Below are 27,010 nucleotides of genomic sequence, written 5' to 3'. Positions count from 1 at the left end.
TATTCAGTGTAGGTAGCCTTTGGTCAATGTTCATTCATAAGGGGATGTGGTGGACTTGCATCATACACACATTTAATGAACACGACATATTCAGACTACACGTGCTTGGCAAAAAAGAAACAGAAAAAATGCAATTTAAAGGATGTGGAGGCATCTGCCCACTATTCCACTGGATGCACATATGCCCTGGGGAGAGTATGACATGGGACAAACTAACCTTCTTGTCTCTCAAACAACCTCCATGAACCTCTTCTAATGGGAGCATCTTGCTGTGCCAGTGTGATCTTAATGTTCTCATTAAGATACATTAGAGTCATACAATATGGTCCCTAAGTGCACGTCAACTTTGTCTTGTCCTTGATCTAGGAAACCTGTTCTACTGCTGAAGAAAAACTTAGCTTAGTTAGATTTTATACGGGATGGAATATGGTCTCCAACAAGGCTCCTTCCTGGTGACTTTGCAGAGGTAACTTTGGCTCTGCCAGATATCTTTCTTTTACACTGACTTTAGAATCTAATATTTGGGTAAGATGAGACTCTACTGCAATCATTTAAAAGGAGTAGGAATTAGGATCACCAGGACTACCATGACCTAAAATTATATTGAATTAGTATCGAGGGCAGTGACTAAAGTTTAGGGCTTGTGTTGCACTGGGGCCTTTTCTACCACACTCATTTATTGCAAATTTCCTTCAAAAGAGTAGACATCCCTTCCAATTTAGGACTAAAAATGTAGTAAGAATCCAACCTGAAGAACCAAGTGTTCCAGGAGGACTGTTTGCTTTTTGTTTGGTCACCAAAGATATCATACAATTCCAAAATAATTTTGGGAAGATTTCTTCCAAAACAGGGAAAATACTGGGAATCTGGAAGAGAAGTTTTTAAAAAGGTTAAATAAGAGGAACTCCAGCATAGGTTTCCCTTTTAAAACACATCACAGTATACATAGAAGCCTAATATAATCAAGCATAAACGTGCATGTATGTGTGCACACATGAGTGGTAAATCCCAGGGAAGCCCCTATTAATTACATTGTAGAACTGTTCTTGCCTTGGACAGGCAAAGAGAGAACAAATAAGCATACTTATATTTTATCATTTTGCAAAGGATCTGGATTAAATAGCTTTACTGAAAACTGGCACCACCCTTTTGAGCCATATACATCAAAGGGCAGACAAGCAAACAACATGGGCACCTTTCCATGTCAATTGTGTCTGTGTTTGTGGCTGAATAGCAATGCCAGCTGGACTGTGGGGCAGAGCAGAGAATGCCTCCCTTCACATCTGGAGAGCTACAGTTCCTGACCCTTGAAAATTAAATCCAGTTTGGAAGTCACTTCAAATAAAACAATTTGGTGAGGGCTTTAGCAAGCAAGAAGGCAGGGCTGGTAACTCTACACATAAGAGGCTTCTCCAGGAAGCTTGAGTGGCACCACAATAAGAAGCTATTTTGAGTAAAGGGATCATACATAGCTGACGCAGGGATGGATCAAAACAATGGCAAGAGTGGGCTTATTTTTTTTTGTTTTTCTGGGCTCAAGAGATCCTCCTTTTCCCCCCCACACCAGGCGGGGTCTTTATTTTGGAGGACGTGGATAAAATCTATACATAATGGCGAATAGAAAGACTGCATTGCAGACCCAGGTTTGAGGGTCATAGTTATGTTGGTTTGGAGCCTTTCCAAAGAAGCTCTGGTCAGAGTTTGGATGGGATTAATACTCCCTTGTCCCCACAGTGTCATTCTGTAGCTTAGAGTTCCAGGGTCACTTTAAGACCACAACCTTCTCTAGGACAAAGGGCACCTTGGAAAAATCCCAAATTGGTCAGCATTGTTAGCTGCTGGGGATGGCACAGGAAAGCGATGGTTGACCTCAGCTCTTGGAAGAAGAGTGTGGACTCAGCTACTGGCTGCTTGGTGTGTCACATAAATGAGTGGTTCCCAATGGCTGTGGATGGTGCCAAGGCAAAGTCATAGACTATTTCTTTACCGTGTGTCCTTACTGACCACAGGATGATGACACAACCTCCAAAGCATCTTCAAACTGGTAGGAACTTTTTCTGTCAAGTGACATTGTGAAAATAAATGTGTAAATGAAAAGAAGATTGATGCTTTTCTTTCTTCTCTTTCATCTTTTCTCATCTACCAGTCTGAGAGTTGCTCAGTCCATGGAGACAGGAAATCAGGTTAGCACTCTTAAGTGGGCTACCCTCCCATCTGGAAATAGATTAGACAGAGGCACTAGGTGCCAAGCCTAGGGGGTCACGGGGATACTTTTATAGGTTTTCCATTTTTGTCGTACTGGTACACCAACATCTTGATACAATGTGAGTTGGCCGGCGAGATCCAGGGGCTACTTGTTATGGAAAAGTTATGGTTGGTGTAAAACTGTACAGGTTGCTTCTGGCACTTGAAGAAGGCCTTGAGCGTGGCAGCTGCCATCGTGCGGAACCTCTTGCTGATGAAGCAGTAGAGGAAGAAGTTGATGGCTGTGTTCAGAAGGGCCAGCATGTTGGCAATGTCGGACATGATGTGCACCAGCCAGCGGTTTTGGATGGGCGCACCATAGAGGTGGTAGAGAATCATGATGATGCGGGGGGCCCAGAGTGTGGCAAAGATGGAGGTAATGGTGAACAAGATGGCAGTAGTTTTCCCTGTGGAGTAGCCACGAAGGCGAAAATTGCTTTTCCTCCTGAGTTTGTACACAATGATTGAGTTCAAGATGAAGAAGATAGAGCAGGGCACCAAGTACACAGTGAAACAGTGAATCCAGATAAGGACATGATGCACAGAGGTACTTATGTAGTCTTCAGTCCAGATATTGGGCCACCAGTAGTAGGGGATGCTGGTCAGGAAGCAGGTGATGTAAACACTTACAATGACTTTTCTGGTGCGGGCTGGGTAGGAGACTGTGTGGTACTTGAGCGGGTGGCAGACGGCAATATACCGGTCAATGGTTAATGGAACAGTAATCCAAATGGAGGTGTGGATGGATGAGAATTCCAGCACTTCTATGATCTTATTGGCCACTTGAGGCAACTGCATATTCAAGATGAAATCTTCCAAGAGGAAATCCACAAACACAATGAAAAAGAGGACCAAGATGTCAGCAGCAGCAAGTGCCAAGAGATAGTTGTAGGAGGATTTCTGTCTTCTAGCTACCAGCTGAGACAGGATGATCACTGTCAGGATATTTGCTGTGGAGAGAAGAGAATCTGGTTTATCTCTGAAGTAGGATGACTTCATTGGCTACTACGGGGTTGCAGACATAAGCTTATGGGTACTCCCATGGAAGCCAAAGGGACCAAACAAATGCTTTTGAGGGACAATCTCCACATGACAAATTATATCTCCTACAGACAAAGTTATATACTCGTATTATAATTTATTTATTCCTCGCATAGTCATTGGAGGTGGTGCTACCATTGTCTTCATTTCAGAAATGAAACTGGGGGTCAGAGGGCTTTAGGAATTCACTTAGAGTCACACAGTAAGTGCTGGGGACAGGAACCAAATTTAGATCTCCTAATCCCAAATCCCATGCTCTCTCTTTTGTCTGAGTGTATGTAGGAAAATATGGGGTGGGATGGTTTTCCCTACTTCACATGTTCAGGTGGGAGAGGTCTTAAATCATGCAAGAGGTTACTCTTAAGAACCTTTTTGGAACTTGGATTTTAGGACCTTTCTTTTTTTTTTTAATATATAGATTTAGTATTGAAGGAGCAGAGAAGATCATGACCTTCAGATTAGTTTAAAGATAAATTTTATTTATTTTTAGAGTAGGTGCAGATGGTCCCCATTTTATGATGGTTCGACTTATGATTTTCCAACTTTACTATGGCGCAAAAGCTATAGGCATTCAGTGGAAAATGTATTTGGGATTTTGAATTTGGATCTTTTCCCGGGCTGGCGATATGCGTTATGATACTCTCTTGTTATGCTGGGCAACAGCAGCAAGCCAGAGCTCCCAGTTATTCACGTGATCATGAGCACTTAAAAGTGACACACTTACAACCATCTGTACCTGTACAACCATTCTGCTTCTCACTTTCAGTATGTATTCAATAAGTTACATGAGATATTCAACACTTTATTATAAGACAGGCTTTGTGTTAGATGATTTTTCCCAACCATAGACTAATATAAGTGTTCTGAGCATAGTTAAGGTAGACTAGGCTAAACTATAATGTTCGGTAGGTTAGGTGAATTAAAGGCATTTTTAGTTTATGATAGGTTTACCAAGATGTAACTCCATCATAAATCGAGGAACAGCTGTAATCCACAATAGAGTACATTGTTAAAAATAATAACAGAGAGAAGTAAATTTTCCTTCTTGTTCTCCAACTACCCAAGTACCCCTCCCTTAGGGCAATCACAGTAATAAATAGTCTGTCCTTATATATGTCTATGTAATGCACATATATAGTTTTTGAACAAAGAGTAGCAATTATTTTTTGGTATTACAATTTTTTGGCAATCTATGCATATAATTCCTTTCTTTTTAAAAAAGTCTTTATTTATTTAAGTAATCTGTACACCCAATGTGGAGCTTGAACTCATAACTCCAAGTTCAAGAGTCACACACTCTGGGATCCCTGGGTGGCGCAGCGGTTTGGCGCCTGCCTTTGGCCCAGGGCGCGATCCTGGAGACCCGGGATCGAATCCCACGTCGGGCTCCCGGTGCATGGAAGCCTGCTTCTCCCTCTGCCTGTGTCTCTGCCTCTCTCTCTCTATCTGTGTGTGACTATCATAAATAAATAAAAATTTATAAAAAAAAAAAAAAGAGTCACACACTCTTCTGACTGAGCCAGCCAGGCACCCCTGAAAATGCATGCATATGATTTCTGATCATTTTTAAAAACAAATATCTTTCTGAATAAGACACGGTTGTTAGGGACTTTAAAGTGATATTCCAATGGGTAATATCTAGAAGTCATTCTGCACATTTAAGCTCATTAATTTTCACAGTCAACACTATTAATTCTATTTAGCAAAATTGTCAGAGAATTTATGTCCCTTTTCCGAAGTCCAGTGGCAAAGCTGGCATCTGGATCTCCCTTTCTCAATCTTACCTTTTAAAATATTATACAATAGTTCACTTATAAAATTGTCTTGTAATATATACATGCTGGTGCACTCACTCAGATTAAACAAATTTTAACATTTTGCCATATTTGCTTCAGTTATTTTATTTTAAAATTAAATTTAATTTTTAAAGATTTATTTATTTATGATAGAGATAGACAGAAGAGAGAGAGAGAGAGAGAGAGAGAGAGAGAAAGGCAGAGACACAGGAGGAGGGAGAAGCAGGCTCCATGCCGGGAGCCCAACGTGGGACTCAATCCCGGGACTCCAGGATCGCGCCCTGGGCCAAAGGCAGGCGCTAAACCGCTGAGCCACCCAGGGATCCCCTTAATTTAATTTTCTAAAAAGGCTTTATTTATCTGAGAGAAAGCAAGTGAGAAAGTATTAGCAGGGGGAGAGGCAGAGAGAGGGAGAGAAGCAAACTTCTTGCTGAGCAGGGAGCGTGATGTGGGGCTTGATTCCAGGACTTTGGGATTTTGACCTGAGCCAAAGGCAGACATAACCAACTGAACCACCTAGATGCCGCAATTAATTTAATTTTTTGAGAGAGTGCGAGTAGGGGGTGGAAGGAAGGCAGAGGGAGATGGAGAGAGAATCTTAGGTAGGCTTCAGTGTGGAGCTGGATGCAGGGCTCGAATTCAAGAGCCTTAGATCATGACCTGAGCCTAAAACAAGAGTCAGATGCTTAACCAACTGGTCCACCCAGATGCCCCATCTTTTCATTCTCCTGATAGTGTCCTTTGTTGTAAAATTTTTAAAATATGATGAGGAACATTCTATCTATCATCTATCTATCTATCTATCTATCTATCTATCTATCATCTATTTATCATCTATCATCTATCTATCATCTATTATCTATCTACCTACCTACCTATTATTATTTATTTTTAATTTTAAAAAATATTTAATTTATTTATTCATGAGAGACACACATAGAGAGAGGCAGAGACACAGGCAGAGAGAAAAGCAGGCTCCATGCAGGGAGCCCGATGTGGGACTCGATCTCAGGACTCCAGGACCATACCCTGGGCTGAAGGCAGGCACTAAACTGCTGAACCATCCAGGGATCCCCTTATTTTTATTTTTTTAAAAAAGATTTTATTTATTCATTTGAAAAAGAGGGCACAAGCAAGAGGAGAGACAAGCAGACCCCCTGCTGAGCAGGGAGCCCAACTTGGGGCTCCATCCCAGGACTCCAGGACTCTGACCTGAGTTGAAGGCCGATGCTTAATTGAGCCACCCAGACTCAAAACAGCTTACACTATAGATACAATTAACAGTTTCCTTGAAATTGCCCCAGGCCTATTCTTTCCCCTCCCCTTTTGTTCTCTCCTTGGAGGCAACCACCATGCAGTAATCTTCAGGGCTGCATTTGCACACCCTTAATTTATAGTGAACTGTTCATTCAACAGGCTGCTTTTTCTACTCAACCTTATGTTTTTGAGACCTATTTTGTTAATACATGTAGCTCTCATTCACTCATTTTAACAGCTATATAGCATTCCATTGTATAAATTTACCGTGATTTATCTATTCACATATACATACATAGAGATATATCTATACACATATACACACGTCTCTATATATTTCTATATACATGCCTATTATAGAGACACACATGTACAAATATATATGCCTATATACACATATTATGTAGACATATGTGTGTATATATATAACAATGTACATTTAAATTGGTTTCAAGGTTTTGCTATTAAAAACTGCTGTAGTTAACAACTTGAAGTAGTTATATGTGAGAGTTTCTCTTGGGTAGTACATATATAGAAATATATTTATTATGTTCTAGAGTATATGCACCTGTATCTTTTCCAGATTCAGCTGAATTGCTCTATAAAGTGGTTTTGGTAATTTACACTCCTAAAAACAGAGTATGAGAGTTCAGCTGCTCCATATCTTCTTGGTATTTGCTGCTGTCAGTTTTTTGTTTGTTTTTATTTTTAAGTCTGTGCTATTCTTGCTCTTGTTCAAGGCACTTTGAAATAACATTTTGAAGTGGTGAAGAGTTAAGGTCTGATTATATTAATTAGCCAAGATGCAAGCCAAAGAACTAACACCCATGCACTAAACCACTCTGCAATATTGGTAATTCAAGTAAGGGTGAGGGTACCATGCAGGCATATTACAGTGTATGCAAAAGAGAAAAATAATGAGTAAATTCTACTTTAAGTCACTCTTGCGAAAAGATGTCCCATTAAAGCAAAGTTCTTTATGTTTATAAACTTGAAATTTCAAAAGTTTATTCATGCATTTAGCAGTGTTTCTGTGCATTGACTATGAGTTATGTCCTGAGAGGAGATGTTGAACAAAATAGACATGAATGGTCTTATCTTCATGGAGCTTAGAATCTTTTAGGCAAGAAAAATGTCAACTTTAGAGCCATAGGAGAAAATGTATAATTGAAAGTTGCAAGTGCTATTAGTGATCAATAAAAGTTTTGCTGAGGAAATAATGTTCAAAGTAAAATTTGGGGATCCCTGGGTGGTGCAGCGGTTTAGCGCCTGCCTTTGGCCCAGGGCGCGATCCTGGAGACCCGGGATCGAATCCCACGTCGGGCTCCCGGTGCATGGAGCCTGCTTCTCCCTCTGCCTATGTCTCTGCCTCTCTCTCTCCCTCTCTCTCTCTCTGTGTGTGACTATCATAAATAAATAAAAATTAAAAAAAAAACAAAGTAAAATTTGGAGAACCAGTAGAAAGTAAATAGGCAAAAAGAGTGGTAGTAGAAAGTGTGTTTCAGGGAAACAGCATGTGCAAAGACCCTAAGGTGAGGAAAGCATGAAGAGTTGGGTTTATAAGGAAAGCTTATATTGATTTTTACTCACTTTGTATACATTTTTGCATTTAGAGCTCTCTTTTATTAAACAGTCTTGCTATGTTCTGTTGAAAAGTGTTCCAAAATGTTTTATTCATTTAGAAATCTTTTAAAAAAGTATTTAGCATCTACCTTCTGTGTGCCTGGGCCCATGGTAGAAACAAGTTGGTATTGCACACATTTAGAATCTCCAAAGTATAGGAAAACACACAAGTAGCTAAGTATTAAAGAGATAAATAAGAACACATATAATGATACAAGAGGGCTAGTAAACAGATATAGAATGAAGGGTGAAGGATTTGCAGGAGGGTGTGTGTCAAAAGTTTGGCTGCTTTGATCTAATTGTATACAGCCAGAGTTTCATAAACACAAGCTGTGAAATCAGGTCTGATGCTTACCTATCAAAGCTAAAAGTATCAGGACTTGGGATTAAGTATGTGGAGTCTGGGGCTGGGCTGCTGGGGTTTAGTCTTGGCTCTACTACTTATTGGCTCTTTGGCTTTGGGAAGATTGATTTGATCTCTCTACACTTCAGTTTCTTTCTTTATAAAATAGGATTAGTACAACTATCTGCCTCAGAGGGTTTTGAGAATTAAGTGAGATAATTTTTATAAAGTGGTTAGAACAGTGCCTGGCATGTGATGAGTTCTCAATGAATGTTAGCTATTGACTGAGAGTCCACTTGTTCAGCAAATGTTAACAGAGCACTTACTATGTGCCAGGCACTGTAGGAGGTGTTGGAGATGCAAGGATTAGCAAAATGCACAAGTTCCCTTTTATCATGGTGCTTATTGTAGTGAGGGAGACAGACAATGAACAAATATAAAAATGTATGAGAATTTCAGATAGCGATACTATCCAGAATAAAACCCAGGGATGAGATAGGTTGATGGGAGATTATTTTTCAGATTGGAAAATGATTTGAGTTCAATTAAGGGTGAGGAGAAGGTATCTGCCATAAAAAGATCTGTGGGAAAAGGATTCTAGGCAGTTGGAATGACAAGTGCAAAGGCCCTGAGGTGAGTGTAAGCATGGTATTCATGGAACTGAAAGAAGGCTTATCAGTCCTATTATCATCCCCATTTTAGAGATGAGGAAACTGAGGATTAGAGTTTTAGGTAATTTGCCCAAAGCCACATACTGAGTAACGTGGGGAGCCAGAGGTGACTCTAGTTCTGTCTGATGTTTTTTTTTTCAATAAATTTATTTTTTATTGGTTTCAATTTACCAACATACAGAATAACACCCAACATACAGAATAACACCCTCTGTCTGATGTTATGGGATATCAAGTTCTGTGTTATTTTTGGTTATAGGAAAGGCTTCTCAGCTGTAGGAAAGTGATTCCTGTTTCCTGGGTTGCCCCTGACTTAGAAAAGTACTGTCATTTCTCTCTTGTGTCCCTGCCGCACCTACCAGCCTATAAGGAGGCAGGAAGGACAAATACTGGATATATTCTGCATGGAGTGACTCTTCACCACTGTCTCTTACTTTCCTATTGAATGCTATTTGAAGTGGGGTGCTAAAAAAATTCTCCATATCCAAACTCTTTAAAAATATTTCAGCCCCATCTAATTAATGCTTAAAGTCAGGCAAGTCATCATCTCCAAACGAAATTGCCAGGTATTCATATTTGACATTTTCTTAAGTTTCTAGTAATTGCCTCTCTTGAGAAACTAACTTGCAGACATTGAGTTTCCCATTTCTTTTGTACAGTTAGATTTGTCCCCAAGGCAATATCAAGCATACTTAGGAGATCCTTGGGATGAGAGAACATGTGTAAGCCACATAGACCTAGAGGGGAATGGAACAATGCCTGTGTATTGATTTTCTGAAAAAAGAAATGAGAAGGTAGAGTTTTCAACTCTTAAAGTTTGACATTTGCTATAATTACCCACCTCAAAAAATCCCTTCATTTCCACAATGGCACGTTTTTCCCCAAAGAAAAGGAATGTTGACAGGGTCTGTGTGCATTTATAATGGGCGAAAAAACAAAGAAACCCAAGTCATCACTGCCTGAAATTCTATTTCTCAGCTTTTCTCTCAAACTGACCTGCCCAAGACTGTTGTTGTGGAAACCCAAGCAAGCCCCAGTGAACTTCACAATCAAAATGTCAGTGCTTCTAAAAAGCAAATCTTTTCTGTCAATGGTGTCACTGGACAGGTTTAAGCTCCTGGGTAATAAATAGAAAGCCCATGTTCTGTGATTGCAAAGCTTCTTGGTTGTATTCTTGGGGGAATTCATTTCCCGTAATTTGTAGCTTACTGTGCTCAAGCTTCAGAGGATTTGGGGAGTGGCTGAAAGAACAACACAGGTTTGACTGTCAGACCCCACCACTGAACCACTTACTGGTGCAGAGGGAAAGGGTCAAAATTTTCCAGAGTTATTTTCTATGTTTGTGAGGACTATAAAGTCCCTGCAAGTTCCTTAGAAGAAGTAGCCAGAACAGAGCACTGACTGAGAATATTCTTTCTCTCTTAGTTCTGCTGTATTTCCTTTTTTTACTTTGAAAAATAGTTTTTTAATAACAAAACACATGTAAAAAATTAATTATATCAGCATGTAATTATATTATTATTAGCTCACTTTTATTGAGCATTTACTTCTATCTCATACATAATACCGCATTTAATCTTCATAACTACCTATCGAGGTTGGAACTATGATTTGAGAGTATCGAGGCTCAGAGAAGTTAAATAACTTGTTTCAGGTCACAAAGCAAGCAGGTGATGAGCCAGGACATTAAACTAAGCTTTGGCCTCCTGGATTTGTATATTTAACCACTACATTAGATATTGGAAAGTAAAAGTCTGCCCAAATCCCATTTTCCAAAGATACTGTGATAGCTAGTCTCACAGATGGTCCTTAATGAACCATACCTCTGGGTATTCATGCCTTTGGGTGGTCTCCTCTTCTTGAATTGGAGCTGGTCCTGTGATTTACTTTTGAACAATAGACTATGGCAGGAGTGACCCTGTATGACCAGGTCATAAGTAGGCCTTCTGAATACTTGTTCTTGAGATGTTCCATCTTGGAACTCAGCTATGAGAAGCCCAAGTCACATGGAAAGGCCATGTGTAAGACCCTGGTTGAAAGCCCTAGGTGATCTCATAGCTGAATCCAACATCAATTGTCAGCCATGTGAGTAAGCCATCTTTGATGTCCATCTCAGTGGAACCCCCAAGTGACTGCAGTTACTATAAATTATAAATATAATTAGTAATAATGATTACTGCCACACAATGAGATCATACAATAAAACAGTTGTGCAAGTTGATTTTTTTCAATTAGAAATAAATCATGGATTTTTTTCTCTCCTATGTCAATATTATTCATGAAATATTCACCTATGGCTGGCCATTATTTATCTTATTTTTTAGCCACTAAGCATCTTTTTATATTCCTGTAGAATAAATTCTCAAAAGTAGAAATGCTAGTTTCAAGGAAAACACATTTTTTCCATCTTCCTCCCTCTCTCTCTCTTCCCCTCTATCTCTTTCTTCCTAAAAGGCAGCTAAGAAAATAGGCAAAAAGAAAAAGAACTCAAGTTGAAGCTGCAAAAAGATTTAGGTTAGACATCAAGAACTTTTTGATTGTAATAACGGCAGTTATGTGAACAGGAACAGGCCCCTGACACTACAGTTGCTCAGTTCATGAAGGTCTTCAGAAAAGAATAGAAAATTTCTTATCAGGGCTGATTAAATTCCTGAGGTTTCCTTCTGCAAATCCTCTTTCTCTACATCCTAAATTATGTTCTTGTGCATTTCACCCCATTCAGCCACCATCCCTGGTGACTTAAAGGCATCTCTCCTCCTTACAGTTGTCTGTCTTTTGCACTAGAAGAGTCAGCCCTCAGTGTCCTACAGAAGCACAAGGATCCCTGACATTATAAGCAATTCCAGTGATGTTATTTTAGCGGTTCCTGGGAGGTGCTCCAAGGACAGATTTCTAGGAGAAGCAATGTTTAAGCCTCCCAGGCAAGAAGTCAACACTGCCCTTGTTTAGATCAGCTGGGGAGTGAATTGTGTGATGGGCATTGCCTCTTGGAAGTTAGAATCTTCCTCACAGTTACCTGTTCCACTCTGGATCTTGGGGGCAGAGGAAGAGGAAATAAAGTGTGATGCTGACAAGATTTAATGTTCAGTCTTTTTTGGCCTTTGTGGAAGGTACCAGAAAATCTTCAGGAGGCTCTGCCCCAAGGGCTCCTAGGAGAGGAGCAGGGAAGGATTTCCCTGAGGGCAGCTTTCCTACCTTATGTTTCCAACCTCAGGCACTGCTAGCTGGCCAGGGGCCCCCTTGTTTCCTCATTGTTCCACTTGCCTTGGTGCAGAAGCTTGGGAATGTGAATGTCTTTCCAACATTTGGTTATCGGGCATGAAACTGCGGACTAGTGAGGCGGAGGTCAGGTAGTATTTCCCCACCCCTTCCAGATCCTGGGAGGGCTCTGAAAAGTCACTTGGTTTTTGTTGTTGTTGTTTGTTCTTCTTCTTCTTTTTTTTTTTTTTTTTTCGTTCTTTGCAGGCTGAACGTCACCCAAAATATCCAGGTATATAAGAACCTATCTTAGTTGGAAGAAGTTGTGTAGTGGTTAATCTCTCTGAGCCTTAGTTCCTATATCTGTGAAATGGGCATCATAATAAATATATCTTCACGGGTTGTTATAAAGATATATGAAATAATGTGTGAAATGCTTAGCATAGTTTTTGGTACATAGTGAGCACTCAGTAAATGTTACCTATTGTTACTTATTACATCTGGCCAGTGCAGTTCAGCAGAGGATTACTGATCTAGAGTTCAGACCCTGTGCTGGAAGTAGAGATGAGTCAGAGAGAGTCTGAGCTCTCTAGGAATCCCAGAGAAGATTCTAGTTTCCCTCCATGGATCATTCCAGGCACTAACAACCCTGTCACCCTATCTGAAATGCTTCATTGCCTCTAACCTGATCCCTCTAGCTGCAGCTCTATTCCACCCCTTACCCACCCCCCCCCCCCACCTTTGTTTCTCTGCTCAGTGGAGAAGGTTGGCGGTTATCTGTAGCCCTAAGAGCCATTATTACAGGATGATTCAATTGTCTTTTGCTTTCTCTGAAATAGACTTTGTTCTTTTAAAATTTTGTTTTTATTTTGATAGCTCTTTCATTTTCTTTGTAGCTTTATATTTTTCTCGTGGAGACCCCTATTTGTCACTACCTTTAGCACTGGAGTGGATTCTTTTCAAAGGTAGGGGCAGTATTTCCTTTCTTTCTAGGGTCCCTTGTGAAGGGTGATTGCATAGCCCGGAGGTTGGAATGGCAAAACATGGTTCATCTTCAATCGATTGGTAGTGGCTATTGCATGCCCTGTTGAAAAATATTCTAAAGCTGGACCTGGGTTTAGCAGTGCTGGGATGGATTAGTGGTATCTGTCATGGTGGAATGAAGGCTGTGGATTTGCCGGAGGGACCTGGGCTGTGGGAAAGTGGTCCAGTCTTACTGGCTTTTCCCAGAACCTAACAAAGCAGCAGTTTCCATTATATACTAGAACGAGTTGAGACCTAGTAAGCCTGCCCATTGCAGATGGATAGTCAAGCAAGAGCTAAGATGATTGCCAGGGCAGTCTGACTCAAGGCAATGGGGAAAAGTGAGTTAGTAACTGGCTGGTCATCACATTCATCTGAGCTGATCGGTTGGCATTCTCTTGACTGAAAAATTGGTTTTGACTTTTTGACTAGGAGCAGTGTCTTTGGGTAACCATGACAACTTCTAGGTCTCAAGTTAGCCAATAGACTCAAAAGTTTTCAAACCATACTTTTCCATGCCAAAATTCATTTTCTTATGACTACCATGCATTGAACACCTACTATGAGTCTGGTGGCTCTGTAGAGATGAGGTGATTTTTGGGGGGTCATTCACTGATGAATAGTTTTACTTTAAAAGTTATGTGTTTAGTTTAAAGGATATTAGAGAAATGTTATTTAGGGTAGTGATAAAAACCTGCTTATAAAATAAGTTAAGTATATTAAAAAATGAATTGATTTAAAGAAAATGGTAAGGGGGGCATCTGGGTGGCTCAGTGGTTGAACGTCTGCTTTCAGCTCAGGTTGTGATCCTGGGATCTGTGATCGAGTCCCGCATCGGGCTCCCACAGGGAGCCTGCTTCTCCCTCTGCCTGTGTCTTTGGCTCTCTCTGTGTGTCTCATGAATAAATAAAATAGAATTGTTAAAAAAAATAAAGAAAATTGTAAGGAAAATGTAGGCTCTGGTCTCTATTTTACAGATGAGGAAACTGATAAAGAGATGGTTAGCCACTTGCTCAAGATGGCACAGCTGATAAGTCAAAGAAGTATTCTGAAAGCCCTCAGTGGTACCATACTGGGTCAGGTCCCATAATAAGTAATGGAAGCAGCTGTGTTTTCTCAGCTCTAGGGTTTGTCACAAAGACAGACAGGGATGGGGCTTGAGCCATCTCTCTAGCAGATGCAGAGCACAAGACTTACCAGAAAGACTTACAGGCTCCTTAAAATCACATGCATGTAATATGGAGTTTGGAAGAGCTGGTTTAGCACCCACATCTGCTCCATTCTAGCTGGCATTCTTGAGCAAGTAACACCAGGAGCTTTAGCTTCCTCCTCAGTAAAGTATGGATAAAAGTCATGTCTGGTTTGGAGGGTTGTTGGGGATCAGAAGAAGTCACATGCATAAAGCTCTTAGCACAGAGCCTGGCACAAGCAGAGTAAGTGGCCATGGTTAACATGTGTGAGTGTGATGACCAGTGGTGAACTGAACTATGCAAAGGCCTGACATGGAGGAAAAAGCACTGGCAAGTCTAGGCAGGGGATTCTCCTGGTGAATTTCTTGAGGATGGGAGAACTGGTCTCAGAAAAGACCTCTGACTCATTTGTGCTCTGTCAATGAAAGTGTCCCTAACACTGCTGTCTGATACACATGCAAAAATTGTTAATGTAGAGTAGACCCTAAATGTTCTCATAACAAGGAAAAAAAAATCTTTTTCTTTCTTTTCTTACTGTAGCTGTTTGAGGTGAAGGATGATAAGTAAGCTTATTATGGCTATGATTTCATAATATATGTAAGCCAAACCATTAGGCTCCACACTTTAAATTTACATAGCCATGTAGGTCAATTATATCTCGATAAGACAGGGGAAAATGTGTGCCTTGGCATCCCAATTCTGTTAGGATATGCCTCAGGTTTCAATTGGGTTCTGACATAGTCTTCTAAGTGTCTGTGGAAAAGCCACTTCCCTTTTCAGGACCTCAGTTTCCAGATCTGCAAAATGAACCTATTACTAATAAAAAAAATATAGTATCATAGCTCACATCTAGTGCAGAGTGGTAGTTTGACAGGCATGGAAGACAAGGAAGGGCTCTTCAGGGAGAGTGAACTGCCTGTGCAAAGGCAAAGAAGAACCAGACAGGAAGACCCACCACCATTTTCTCAGGGCCCTTGACAGACATGAGTGCCCACTGTGTGTCAGGTCCTGAACCCCTTCCTTCATCTTCATGAAGCACTTCTCAGATCTGTAATATCAAATATCATCTAATAAATATCTAAAATTAAACATCCAGTATTTAATATTTACTAATAAATTAGATACTCTTTTTATCCCTTTATTTTAGAATAAGAAAGACAAGATTTGAGAGGTTGGTTGCTAAGGAATCAAATGCCTCTTCTAGTTCTCTTGTTCATAGATACTCGTATATTATATAGGTTATGTTAGAGCCAAGCATATTTAGTAATAGCTGGTCCCCTCTATCAACTATTTACCATGTGTAGCTCACTTGTTAGACGTTTTACTTGCTTTAAATTGAATCCTCACATGACATTAAGAGATGTATACTATTAATATCCCCATTATAGGGATGAGAACACTGACGCTCAGTGAATTAAGAAACTGGTCCAATCAGACATCAAGTGTGTGCTGGACTCAGGATTCAAAAACAATTTATTAGACTTTAGAGCCCATTTGACACACGTGCTTGTCCAGATGCTTCTGTAATTAGCTCTAGTGAACTGACCATTATATAGAAATAGGTCAGTTTGTTCTATCTCTTTCTTCCTTTCTTCTTTTTTTTAATAGTGTGTATCAGCTGGCACTCTCCATTGCCCCTTCTAATATTGAATGATGCTCCCCACTGGCTAATTCTCCCTTGTATTTGTCCCAGGTGCTCAGTTTCGGCCCACAATGCCCAAACCCTGACTTCCAGCTGGTGACTGCCTTGCACAAAGGATGCTCATTTGTTTGTGCTGTTTAGTGGACCCAGGGTGATGGGCATTGGGTTCCAGGGGACCAACAGGAAGTCAGAGGCTTCTGGACTCTTCATCTGGAGTTCACTGGGGTGTCAGAGGCTAATTGTGGCTCTATTCGGAGTTGTCGCTGTTTGATTAAATATCTTGTGCTAAGCACCATCCATCTGCCTCCCAATGGCTGCCAGGGGTAGGTATTTTTAGCTTCGGGCAAATAGCTTATCAATTGTGCATACAAAACGCAGTCAACACAAAGCCTTCATTTTCTGTTGCCTGTCTTCTTCCATGAAGGCAAGGATAAAGGAAGAATTAAATGAAGTTGGCACTCACTTATTCGTTCAACAAACGTTTTCCAAGTTGCCCACCATGAGCTAGGCACTATGCCAGACATGGGTGGTGCAGCTATGCGGAAATACACAAATGGATCAAGTCCACAAGGAGCTTGCAATCTATGTTGACCAAGTAGAATTCTGTTCTGCTATCTACTAGCTCTGTGGCCTTGGGATAAGTCACACATTTCTCTGGGCCTTCTAGCATTCAAAAAGCATACGCTAAGTGTGTGCTATGTGCCATTCATAGTGCTGAGGCGGTTGATGAGGGGAGGCAGATGTCTTCCTGCTAGCAAGATAGTGAGAAAGACAAAGAGTTTGTATGACCAAGCAGCAAGTGTGAACGAGGCTGACCCAGGCATTTTCTTAGGCTCACAGAGAGTGTCAACAAGACCCACCACAGGAGGGGGCCAGGGAGACGGGCACTCCAACATCCAGGAATGGCATGAGCTGAGGAGGCAGGATTGTGGGCGACACAGTCAAGAGCTAGGAACATAATAGGTATAACAGATAAATTAAACGAATAATTCTTCAGCCAATGATCCATGCTGTCATTCTAGCCTGAAGGCTTCTCTTCTTAGGGGCCACTTCCTAGGGACAGCTGGTTGCCCTAAAGCTAAGGATGTGTATAAATGGCAGCAATTAGCTGGCGACTTTGTACCTCCAGCTGCTTTCCAGTATTAGGTCTGCATCAAGGGTCTCTAACCTAAAGAAAGGAAAGGCAGTAACATCATATTAGGAAAAAGCCCAAATATCACTAATATATAGGATCTAGAGCATGTTGCTATAATTAATCTACCTACCTGTGGTTCCATTGCTATAAACACCACTGAAGCTGACCACAACTGTAATGCCTTCCATTCTGAGGATTAGAGAGGTATTTCTGGGACTCCCAAAGTCATTCCAGAAGGACAAGGACAAAGAGAACAGATTCCAGAGCCAGATTGCTAGAGTTCAAACCTGCCTCTGCCACTTTTTAACTGTGCCATCCTGGGCAATTTATTTAACCTCTCTGTGCCTCAGTTTGCTCATCTATAAAACAGATGATGGTATGGTACCCATCACAGGCTTCTGTGAGCGTTAAAAGAATAAATATAGGGAAAATGCCTGGCATAGTCCTTGATACCATACATGCTATATACATTTTATCATCATTACTATTAGCCAGGTAGAAATCTCAAAGGGCAGGGAGTGTGTCTGCTTTGCTTATCATTACTAATATATTTCCAATCTCTTACACAGTTTCTGGCATGCAGTAGCTGCTCAATAAATTTCTGTTGAATTGAATGACTAACTACAAATATAGATTAACACAACATCATAGACATGCAGAAGCGCTGGTTAACAGTTTTAAATAGACTGGAAGATTACTAAGGGTTTACTGCAGAAAATGAGTCAGGTGATGTGATCAAGGGCAACTGGAAATTAATTTAGTGTTCATTGTGAGAGAGATCTTTTAGAGACTATCATTCTCCTCTGAAGAGATTTTGTGCCAAAATCTTCCATATGAATCCAATAAATTTAGTGATGCCCAACTATGTGCCAAGCCTGGAATAGGCTCTTGAGAGTATAAGACCCATTCCCTGGGCTCAAGGTGCTCAGAACTTACTGAATAAATCATACCAAGGCAGCATGGGAAGTCATTTTAAACTTGCTGCTCTCCCATCAATGCCATAGGGCATAGGGCTCTATGCCAGGGTTTGAAAACTCAAATGGCAATAGGCCAGGCAGGTAATATCAATGTGTGAGGTGGGCATGCAGGGGCCTTTAATGAACTGGATAGTTTGTGCCCCCTTTAAGAGGCTAGCCACTATTTACTTCTTTCTGGTGGTTTCCCATGAGGGAATGACCATCTGTGGCCAGGTCTTCCAGTGTTTCAGAAGAGGCTTGCAAACACATAAACACACACACACACACACACAGACACACACACACACAGACACACGCACAGTGTGGCCTGAGGGTAGCTAGTTTGAAACCTCTGCTCTATATCCAAAATCTTTGCATGACCAACCTGATACCTCTAACACCATCAGCTCCCTCTGCATGCAAATGCACCTTGCTCTTCACTTTACGAGCTATTGCCTGAATGCACAGCACTCTTTCTTTCCTTCATAGCATTGCATGGGCTATTTCTTTTGCCTGGGATGCCTTCCCTGCCTACAGCTCTTAGGCTGGTAGAATTTTTATTTTTAAAGCCTTCCCTGATTGCAGTGCTCTGAGTCAAGCACCTCATTGGCTAGAGTATTTAACACGTTTTTATAATGATCTTCTTCAAAATCTTTATCACCCATTCACTGGGAGCCCTTGGAAGGCAGGGGTTGTATCTCTTTTCTCTGAACCTTGAAGATTTGCAGGGTAGTCAAAGAGTATGTATTCCATCAACGTTTGTGGAATAAGAGTGACGGATGGATGGATGGATGGATGGATGGATGGATGGATGGATGGATGGGTGTATGGATTTCCCCCATGGCATTCTCTGTGGAACATCTATCTGCTTGCTGTCACTTCTGTGGTATTACATTATACGCATGATAACTTGATCTTATCCCATCTCTCTGCTTTCTTCTCTCCAGACCCAATCTCTCTAGGTAACTAACTTCTTTTCCCTTTTCCCTTTTACCTCCTATGGTGGCGGATGGATCTGAGTTCACAGCCCCCATTTACTTGCCTGAACATGATACTTAATCAGTTTCCTTATCTGTGTAATGAGGACAAGAACATTTCCCCCAAGGGCTTGTTAGGAAGACTGAGCATTTATACCATGCCTTGCATGTAGTACTCAAAATATTATTTGTTTATCCACTGAGTGTGATAGTCTGTTTCTTCCATAGAGCATTGACCCTTTCCTTTTTTGAATAGTGGAGAGGTTAAGAGCACTGATTCTGAAACCAGGCTCTGTGGGCTTGAACTCCATTTCTCAATTTCTTGCTTTGTGATCTTGACTAAGTTTCTTAAATACTCTGTGCCTTAATGTTCCTTATCTGTAAAATGGGGATAATACCTGTTTCATGGGGTTCTTGTAGGAACTAAAGCAAATGCTTGGAAGGATACCTGGTACATAGTGAGTGCTCAATAAATGTAATATTTGTTGCTCATCAGTCCAACCCAAGAGACTCTGGAGTGAGTCTCTCTCTCTCTCTCTCTTTTGCATTAACACAGACTACTCAGGCCAGCCTCCCTCCCCTTCCTTCTACCACAGATACTGACTTCCTGCTGTGTTCAGGCACCTTGCTGCAGCTGTGGATATCATGGTAAATGAGAAAAAAATGGTTTCTTCCTTCTTGGAGCTTCTAGCCTGGCAGAAGCCAGATAAATACCCAGACAGAAGCTCCTCAACAGCAGAAGACAGCATGCAATGGGAGCACTTAAGAAGGGGTAACAATCTAACCTAGAGGATCATGGAAGGCTTCTTGAAGGAAGTGGTATGTGTGCAGTGACAGAGGAATAGGAACTAGTCAAGTAATTGGGGAGCAAAGTATGACAACAAGAGGGAACAGAATGTGCCAAGAGATAAGAGAGACAGAATGGTTGTTAGAGCATCTAGAAGTTCAGCATGGAATGCAGATCATAGGCTGGAGGCTTATGGGGTAGATTCCAGGCTGCAGATATGTCTTTAGGATTTTCTGATTTAGTTGTCATATATACAAATTGGAGTTTTTCATGTCTAGTTGAAGATTTGAGCTTCTTTTAAAAATCAGGAGAGGCCACCTGGGTGACATTTCCATGTGGGGGTGTCATGCAGCTTAACCAGTCCTCACCGGACCTCATTCATTTATGTCCTCTGCCTGCCCCTGTCTGGAGAAAGAGCTGGGGTGGAGGAAGGCCTGGCTGGGAAAGAGGTACAGAAGTAGCAGCATCCAATTTGAATGATTCAAACAGCTTTGCAGCCTAGTTTGAATTGAAATTGTCCTGAGGGAATGGAGAGTCTTTGAAGGACTTTAAGCATTAGGGGTTTTACTAAGTAAGATGTTTGTTATTTCTATATCATACCACAGACATCCGGGAGAGCAGGGGTAGGGGGAGGTAAAGAACAGAAGGTCCTTTATAAACCTCACTGAAACTTTTAAGCATGGGCTGTATTGTAGCTTCCTCATGTATAAAATTTGACAGGAGCCATCAGAAATGCTTGAGAGGTAATATCTTCCTGCATAATATGTCCCCCTTTCCCTTCTTGGGCTGGTCGGAGAAGGTTCTATGGGATCTGGCTGTTTAAGAACACTGGAGAATCCCCTGATGCACACCATCCTGCTACATGCTCTCCAAGGCCACTGTCCTGATGATGTTCTGTTCCACCATGGGGCCTGCATTTGCCCAGCGGATGCAGGGTTGAAGTGGCAACACCTATGTCAGGGGATGGGGACAGACGGGGAACAGGCCATGCCCAGAAGACAATGTCTAATTACCTGGGGGCCTCGGGAAGCAATTTTCTCTCGTTGGAGAAATTGGTTTTTGTGCCTCCAGCCCATGCACACAGCTGAACGACATGTAGGTCAAGGAGGCATAATTATATGGAAATGGTTTTGTGTTTGGGAACTTCTAAAAATCTACCTCTGCACACTGGGAGGTGGCAGAGAGAGTAGCTTCCACCCTGCCCAAGTGGGGGTCAGCAGTGGAGGATGGCTTGATTCCTCGTGACTTTGGAGGACTCTGTTTCTTTTCTGGCTTTGGGATGCATGCCTGAATGTCATAGAGAAAAAGAAGCAATGCCCTCTTGGCATGCTGGTGATGAGCATGGCCACCGGATCTAGATCTGACATGTTCTTGCTGTGTGACCTTGGGCAAGTTACTTAACTTCTCTGTGCCTCCATTTGCTCATCTGTAAAATGGAGCTGATTGTGAGGACTAAGTTAATGCATAGAAAGTGCTTAGAAGAGTGTAGGCTTCCCAGTAGACAGCACTGGAGCTGCCTCCCTATCCATCCCATTTCACTCAGCACTCCTGCCTACCCTATGTCCCAGCTGAGAGGAATCACTGTACCTGAAGCTCCCCAAATAAGCCATATTCTCTGCAGCCTTTGATCCTTCAACTATGCAGCCCCTCTTTCTATAACTCACCCCCCATCCACTTTATCTGGACAGCTCTTGCTCTTGACTCTCCATGAGCTAGCATGTCCAGGCCCCATGCTGTACCCTTTGCTTATACAAAACAAACTGTTTTTCTTTCTCCTCTGAGCAGAAATATTATTTCTAAAAGAGAATGGGGAGTGTCAGTAGGAAAAGCAAGTGATTTTTTTCCTTCAAAAATAAGAGAATATGTAAATAATAATAGCAATAATAGCAGTAATGATGACGAGAAATGTGTACCTTCTTCTGCCATAAGGGAAGTGGTCTTAATAATGAAAATAATAGCTTCCATTTAGCAATTATTATATGCCAGAAACTGATACATGGTTTGCACTTAGTTCTGCTACTCCTCTCATTTTTAAATTATTATTAGATCCTTTCTATAGAGGAAGGAATTTAGTTTAGAGACTTGCCTAAGTGTACATAGCTGGTAAGTCACACAACCAGAATTTAAACTCAGGTGTGTCTATCTACAAAATGTTAACTGTTAGACTCTTTAAGAAGGCAGAAAGGCTTGGGGCCATTGCTTCCAATGACACCTAAGTCAGCTGCAGGACAGGACTTGTGCCTAATTGCCTGCTAGTCTACCCTGACATGGTCACCATCACTGCATGCTTCCTGCTCCAGGATGCTGGATCTTCTTTACTGCCCTAGGGAAAAAGGCCTTTCCCTGCCTGCCTAGGGTTTCCCAGAATAATTAGGACACTCCTTGGTTGACCAAGGAAGGGATGGGCTGCTTTCTTGGCAGAGGGAACCACAAGTGCAAAATCATGGAAGTGTGAAAGCATGCTTTGTTTGCAGAACCGTAAAATGACAGGCTTGGCTGGCGTGCAGACCAGAGGGAAATGAAGGATGAGAAATCATGAATCCAGTGTGATAACCTCAGTGAAATTGCTCTGTAAACTCCCAAGGTTGTTGTGGGGACTGAAGGAGACAACGCTTGGGAAGCAGCTTCACAAACTGGAAAAAGCGTTAGACAAATGTTAATTATCACAAATTATTTCACAGGTAGCCTGATTGGTATCAGGAGCAATATAGCAGAAAATTAAAATATCTGGTAATTTCTCTTGAATCCACGTTTTCAAAAAGCATTCATAAATGAAAAATTCTAATTTCATTGCTCTCATCTCTTTTTTTTTTTTTGATGAATAGATTGTAAAAGATTTCAGAAGCTAATAAAAATTCAGTCAATTTCCTGGTCATTATCAATTATACTGCCAGGTTTTGAGACTTGCAGTAATTTATTGTTGCCCACTGTAAAACTACATCAGCTAATTCTTGATCCAAATATCTTGGAATCACCTCGTCTTTTCTCTTTCCTTGGTCATCCTGATGCTGGGGGCTCTCAGAAGGTAGGTCTGTATCTGTCTCATTTTGGGCTACATTTTTAGTCACTAGTAGAGTACCTAACACATGGTAGGTACTTGACAAATATTTGCTTCATGCAGCATTGAGCCTAGGTATCATTATATTACACCCGAGTTACTGCAGGAACTTAGCTCTGCTTTGGCCCTTGCCCCTCTGTTTCTGAAGCAATCTGTCTGCATTTGCTCTAAAACTCAATCCATTTTCCTCATTCTAATACTGATTTAACCAATATTAAATATTAAAGCTGCTAACAAGGAATCCAGATCTATAATTTAGCCAAAATGATAAAATAGGAAACTAAAATAAAACGTATAACTATTCGAGAAGGCATCATCATTATTATTTGCTGATTATATAATAGTATGCTTATAGAACTCAAGAGAATTAGTTGAAATGTTGTTAGAACCCCAAGAGTCCTCAAGGGGACCAAAGCCCAAATGTAATAGCAATAGTTGACTACACAATGGAATGGGAAGGAGATTATATTCCTGAGACTCTAAGTGTCAACACCCTCAGAGGCTACCCTTCCAGCAGAGGTGAAAGGAATGGCGTCTTTTTCAACCTTGGGCTGCACTTTGTCTCCTGGATCCCCAGCCAGTCCGGCTTCAGTCCAAAGTCTTCCAAAATCTCTCACAAAACTGTTCTGTTAGCTCTGGTTCTTACCAGTGCAAAAAATACAGCTCAAGCCCAGTCAACCTGATGGGAGAATTAGATGCCACCCCCATTATCATGCTCATACTGCTCTCAAGGAAGATTTTCTACCCGATTCCTGATTCCTACCTGATTCTACCTCCAACATGGGCAGCCTTTACAATTCAATACCTTGAAGATCAGTGCCTCAATCCCCCATCTCCATTTCAGTGGAATAGATCATGGCTTGCGTTTTTTTTTTTTTTTAAGATTTATTTATTTATTAGAGACTGAGTGTGAGTAGGAGGAAGGGCAGACGGAGAGCGAGAGAGAGAGACTCTTAAGTAGACTCCCCACTGAGTGTAGAGCCCGAGGTGGGGCTCGATCTCCCCATCCTGAGATTACAACCTGAGCTGAAATCAAGAGCCATATACTTAGCCAACTGAGCCACCCATGGACCCAAGATTGTAGCTTTAATGAAGGCACCCACTGGATGATCTTGGAACCAAAGAACTGGCCTGACCAAAAGCACTACTAGTTCTTCAGCTGAGCAGATGGCTACACAGGCTCCTGCTCCTGATGTCTGGAGCAAAAGCCTGGCTTTGCCATAGCACTGACTGTGTGACCGCACTTAACAGCTTACCAGGTGCCTCATTTTCCTCATCTATAGAATCGGGTAATAATAGTACCTACTTCATGAGGTTAGAAGGATTAAATTAGTTAATCCATGGGAAGTGCTTGGAACAGTGCCCAACAGGTAGTAGGCATTCCATTAATGTTAATTATAATTATGTAAATGGCTATTAGTTTAGTTTCTGGCATCAAGGCTTCAGTAATTGTACAACCCAAGCTTCAGCCATGGATATTACTACATGGGGGAATGTGGTGGTTGAGGCATGACTACAGTATTAGACCACTGGTTTGTTGCTTCCACGTCATCCTGAGCATTTTTTTTGAACAGCAAATTATTACACTATAACAGGTAGTAGGTTAAACATTTTAGAATGTAAAAATTGGTCAAATATTGATAATTTCACATAGTAAATAATCTTATAATTTTCAGTTTACTTGTTTTGCTCACTGGACAATACATATCTCAAAAGCATGGGCAAAATTCATTTGTCTCTCTCATTCTCAGTCCTTAGCAAAGGTTCTCATGTGAAGGAGATGCTCGGTACATGTGTCTGATGGAGAAAAAGACTTGTGGTCAGAACTCACATTGCATATTGGGTCCTAGATAGGAGGAAGAGTTACAGACAGTAGGGGAAAAAAGTCTGCTCTGATAACTCCTATTGTATCCCAGCACTGCCCCTCAACCCAAGACTGGGGTTCATTTCTGCCTCTTTGTCCCCTGGTACATGGGCTTCCTTCTAGCACATCTCTTACCAATCTTCATCCTAATGTGGGTTACTGCTTCATTTCTCCAACTAGACTGTGTCCTCCCTGAGGGCAGGAACCCAGATTTATTTGTTTTTGTGCCATCAAATAGCACATAATTTGCAAATGAATGAATGAATAATGGAAAGTCCTGGCAGGATTCAGAGGGGTGGCTCCATTTTGGGGATCATTCCTACCTCTGGCAGCTTTGCATATGTAGTGGAATGATGAGCCCTGGATTTGAGATTCAAGGATGTAGCTTTGCTTTTCAGCTTGCCCTACCAGTAGTAACTTGAGAAAGCTATTTAACTCCCCTGAGCTTCTGTTTCATTAATGGATGAGAAAGCCCTTTGTAAATTTTAATTCATTTTGCATATTGGCCAGCACTATATTAACATTAATGGCTATTGCTGATGTCTCTTTTTGAGCTTGAGGAGTAGAGCCTGGCACATAATAGGTGACCAGTAAACATTCACCACATGAACTAGATTTGGAATTCTGAGCACTTGACTGAAATTAAGCTCACTTAGGGCTTGGTAACAGAAACCTTGGAAGGATTTGGAAGACCACAGAGTTTTCATGGAAATTGTTTCATTACAATATGCTACTTAAAAAAAAAGGCAACTCAATTTCCATTTTGTAGGTTAGGTGTGGGATGGAGAGGGAATTCACCTGCCTGTCCTTGCTTAAAAATAATTTCAAGTAATTAAACCATCTGCTTGGGGAGAGGGCAATGGGGACACTAGGAGAGTCTTTAATCAGGAAGGAAGACATAGTCCCTCAAAATGCCTGCAAAGACCAGGCTGAGAGGGTGAACCAAGACAGAGGTCTGTAGACACAGCATTTGTCTTTTCCCATGCCCTGAATACCAATGTCTGCAGCAGGCCCAGTGGTAAGTACGGAGTATAAACAGTGCTACATAAGCCTGCTATATCTCAGCTCTGCTGCTCAGTAACTGAATTGCCTTGGGCAGGTTATTTTACTTCTCAGAGCCTCAGTTCCCCCACTGCCAAATGGGGATAATAGAAGTACCACCTCTTGAGCATTGCTGTGAGGATTAAATAGGCAATGTGGAATAATGTGTCTGATCAGTTGTTGGCTCAGAGTAAGTGCTCAATAAATGGTAGTGATGGTGGTGATAATGATGATCATCAAGATGTATTCTTCAGTCTCTTCAAGGCTAGTATGGACATTACATTTATGAGGTATTTATTTATTTTTAAGATTTTATTTATTTATTCTGAGAGACACACAGAGAGAGGCAGAGACATAGGCAGAGGGAGAAGCAGGCTCCCTGCAGGGAGGGACTTGATCCTAGAACCCCAGGAATCATGTCCTGAGCCAAAGGCAGATGCTCAACCACTGACCCTCCCAGGTGTTCCGCAGTTATGGGATTAAGAAGGCAGTCACCTATTCATCTGATGCATCCATCCACCCATCCATCTACTCACCCACCTATGCATTCAGTATTTGCAAAGGCCCCCTAAAGGGTCCTGGCATTATGGAGATGAGTGTGTAGTGTCAGGGGCTCAAAGCCTAACTCCGAGAGAGAGAGAGAGAGAGAGAGAGAGAGAGAGAGAGAGAGAGAGAGCGAGCAGGTGGGGGCTGGGGCAGAGGGAGAGGGAGAGAGAAAATCTCAATCAGGCTCCATGGCCAGCACGGATACCGATGTGGGACTCAATTTCACAACCCTGAGATCATGACCTGAGCCGAAATCACGAGTCAGATGCTTAACCAACTGAGCCACTCAGGTACCCCAACTCAGCATTTTTTTGATGCCCCCCCGGCAAAGATAAGTTTGAAGGTCCACAGGAAGTTAAATGCCTTACCCTCACCTCACCTCTGTTATAGAACTTGTCACATTGCATTATGATTTTTGACTTGCCTTTCTACCTAACTAGAGTGTGGGTTCTTTAAGGGCAGGGCCATGTCATGTTCATGTTTGTCTTTCTCTCATCTTTATCCCCTAGAATCCCTGGCACAAAGTAAGGCCTCATGAAGTGGAGCTCGATCCTTCACATAGCCTAAGGAGTCCAGGTGGGGATCTGATAGGAAATTCTTGTCAGTCTTAAAACAAAC

General features: G+C 41.5%; 1 protein-coding gene across 1 annotated transcript in view; it reads right to left on the bottom strand.

Moving 5' to 3' along the window:
- Positions 1–1,519: 1,519 nt before the first annotated feature.
- GPR139 (G protein-coupled receptor 139) overlaps positions 1,520–27,010 on the bottom strand; it is a 40,148-nt gene continuing 14,657 nt past the window's right edge. The window contains exon 2 of the mRNA XM_038538870.1: positions 1,520–3,194. Within this exon, the coding sequence (XP_038394798.1) occupies positions 2,260–3,194 (935 nt within the window). The 3' untranslated portion in view covers positions 1,520–2,259. The remainder of the gene's footprint in view (positions 3,195–27,010) is intronic.

This window comes from Canis lupus, chromosome 6, assembly GCF_011100685.1.
Source record: "Canis lupus familiaris isolate Mischka breed German Shepherd chromosome 6, alternate assembly UU_Cfam_GSD_1.0, whole genome shotgun sequence".
Taxonomy (NCBI): Eukaryota; Metazoa; Chordata; class Mammalia; order Carnivora; family Canidae; genus Canis; species Canis lupus.
This window is presented reverse-complemented; position numbering and strand designations above follow the sequence as displayed.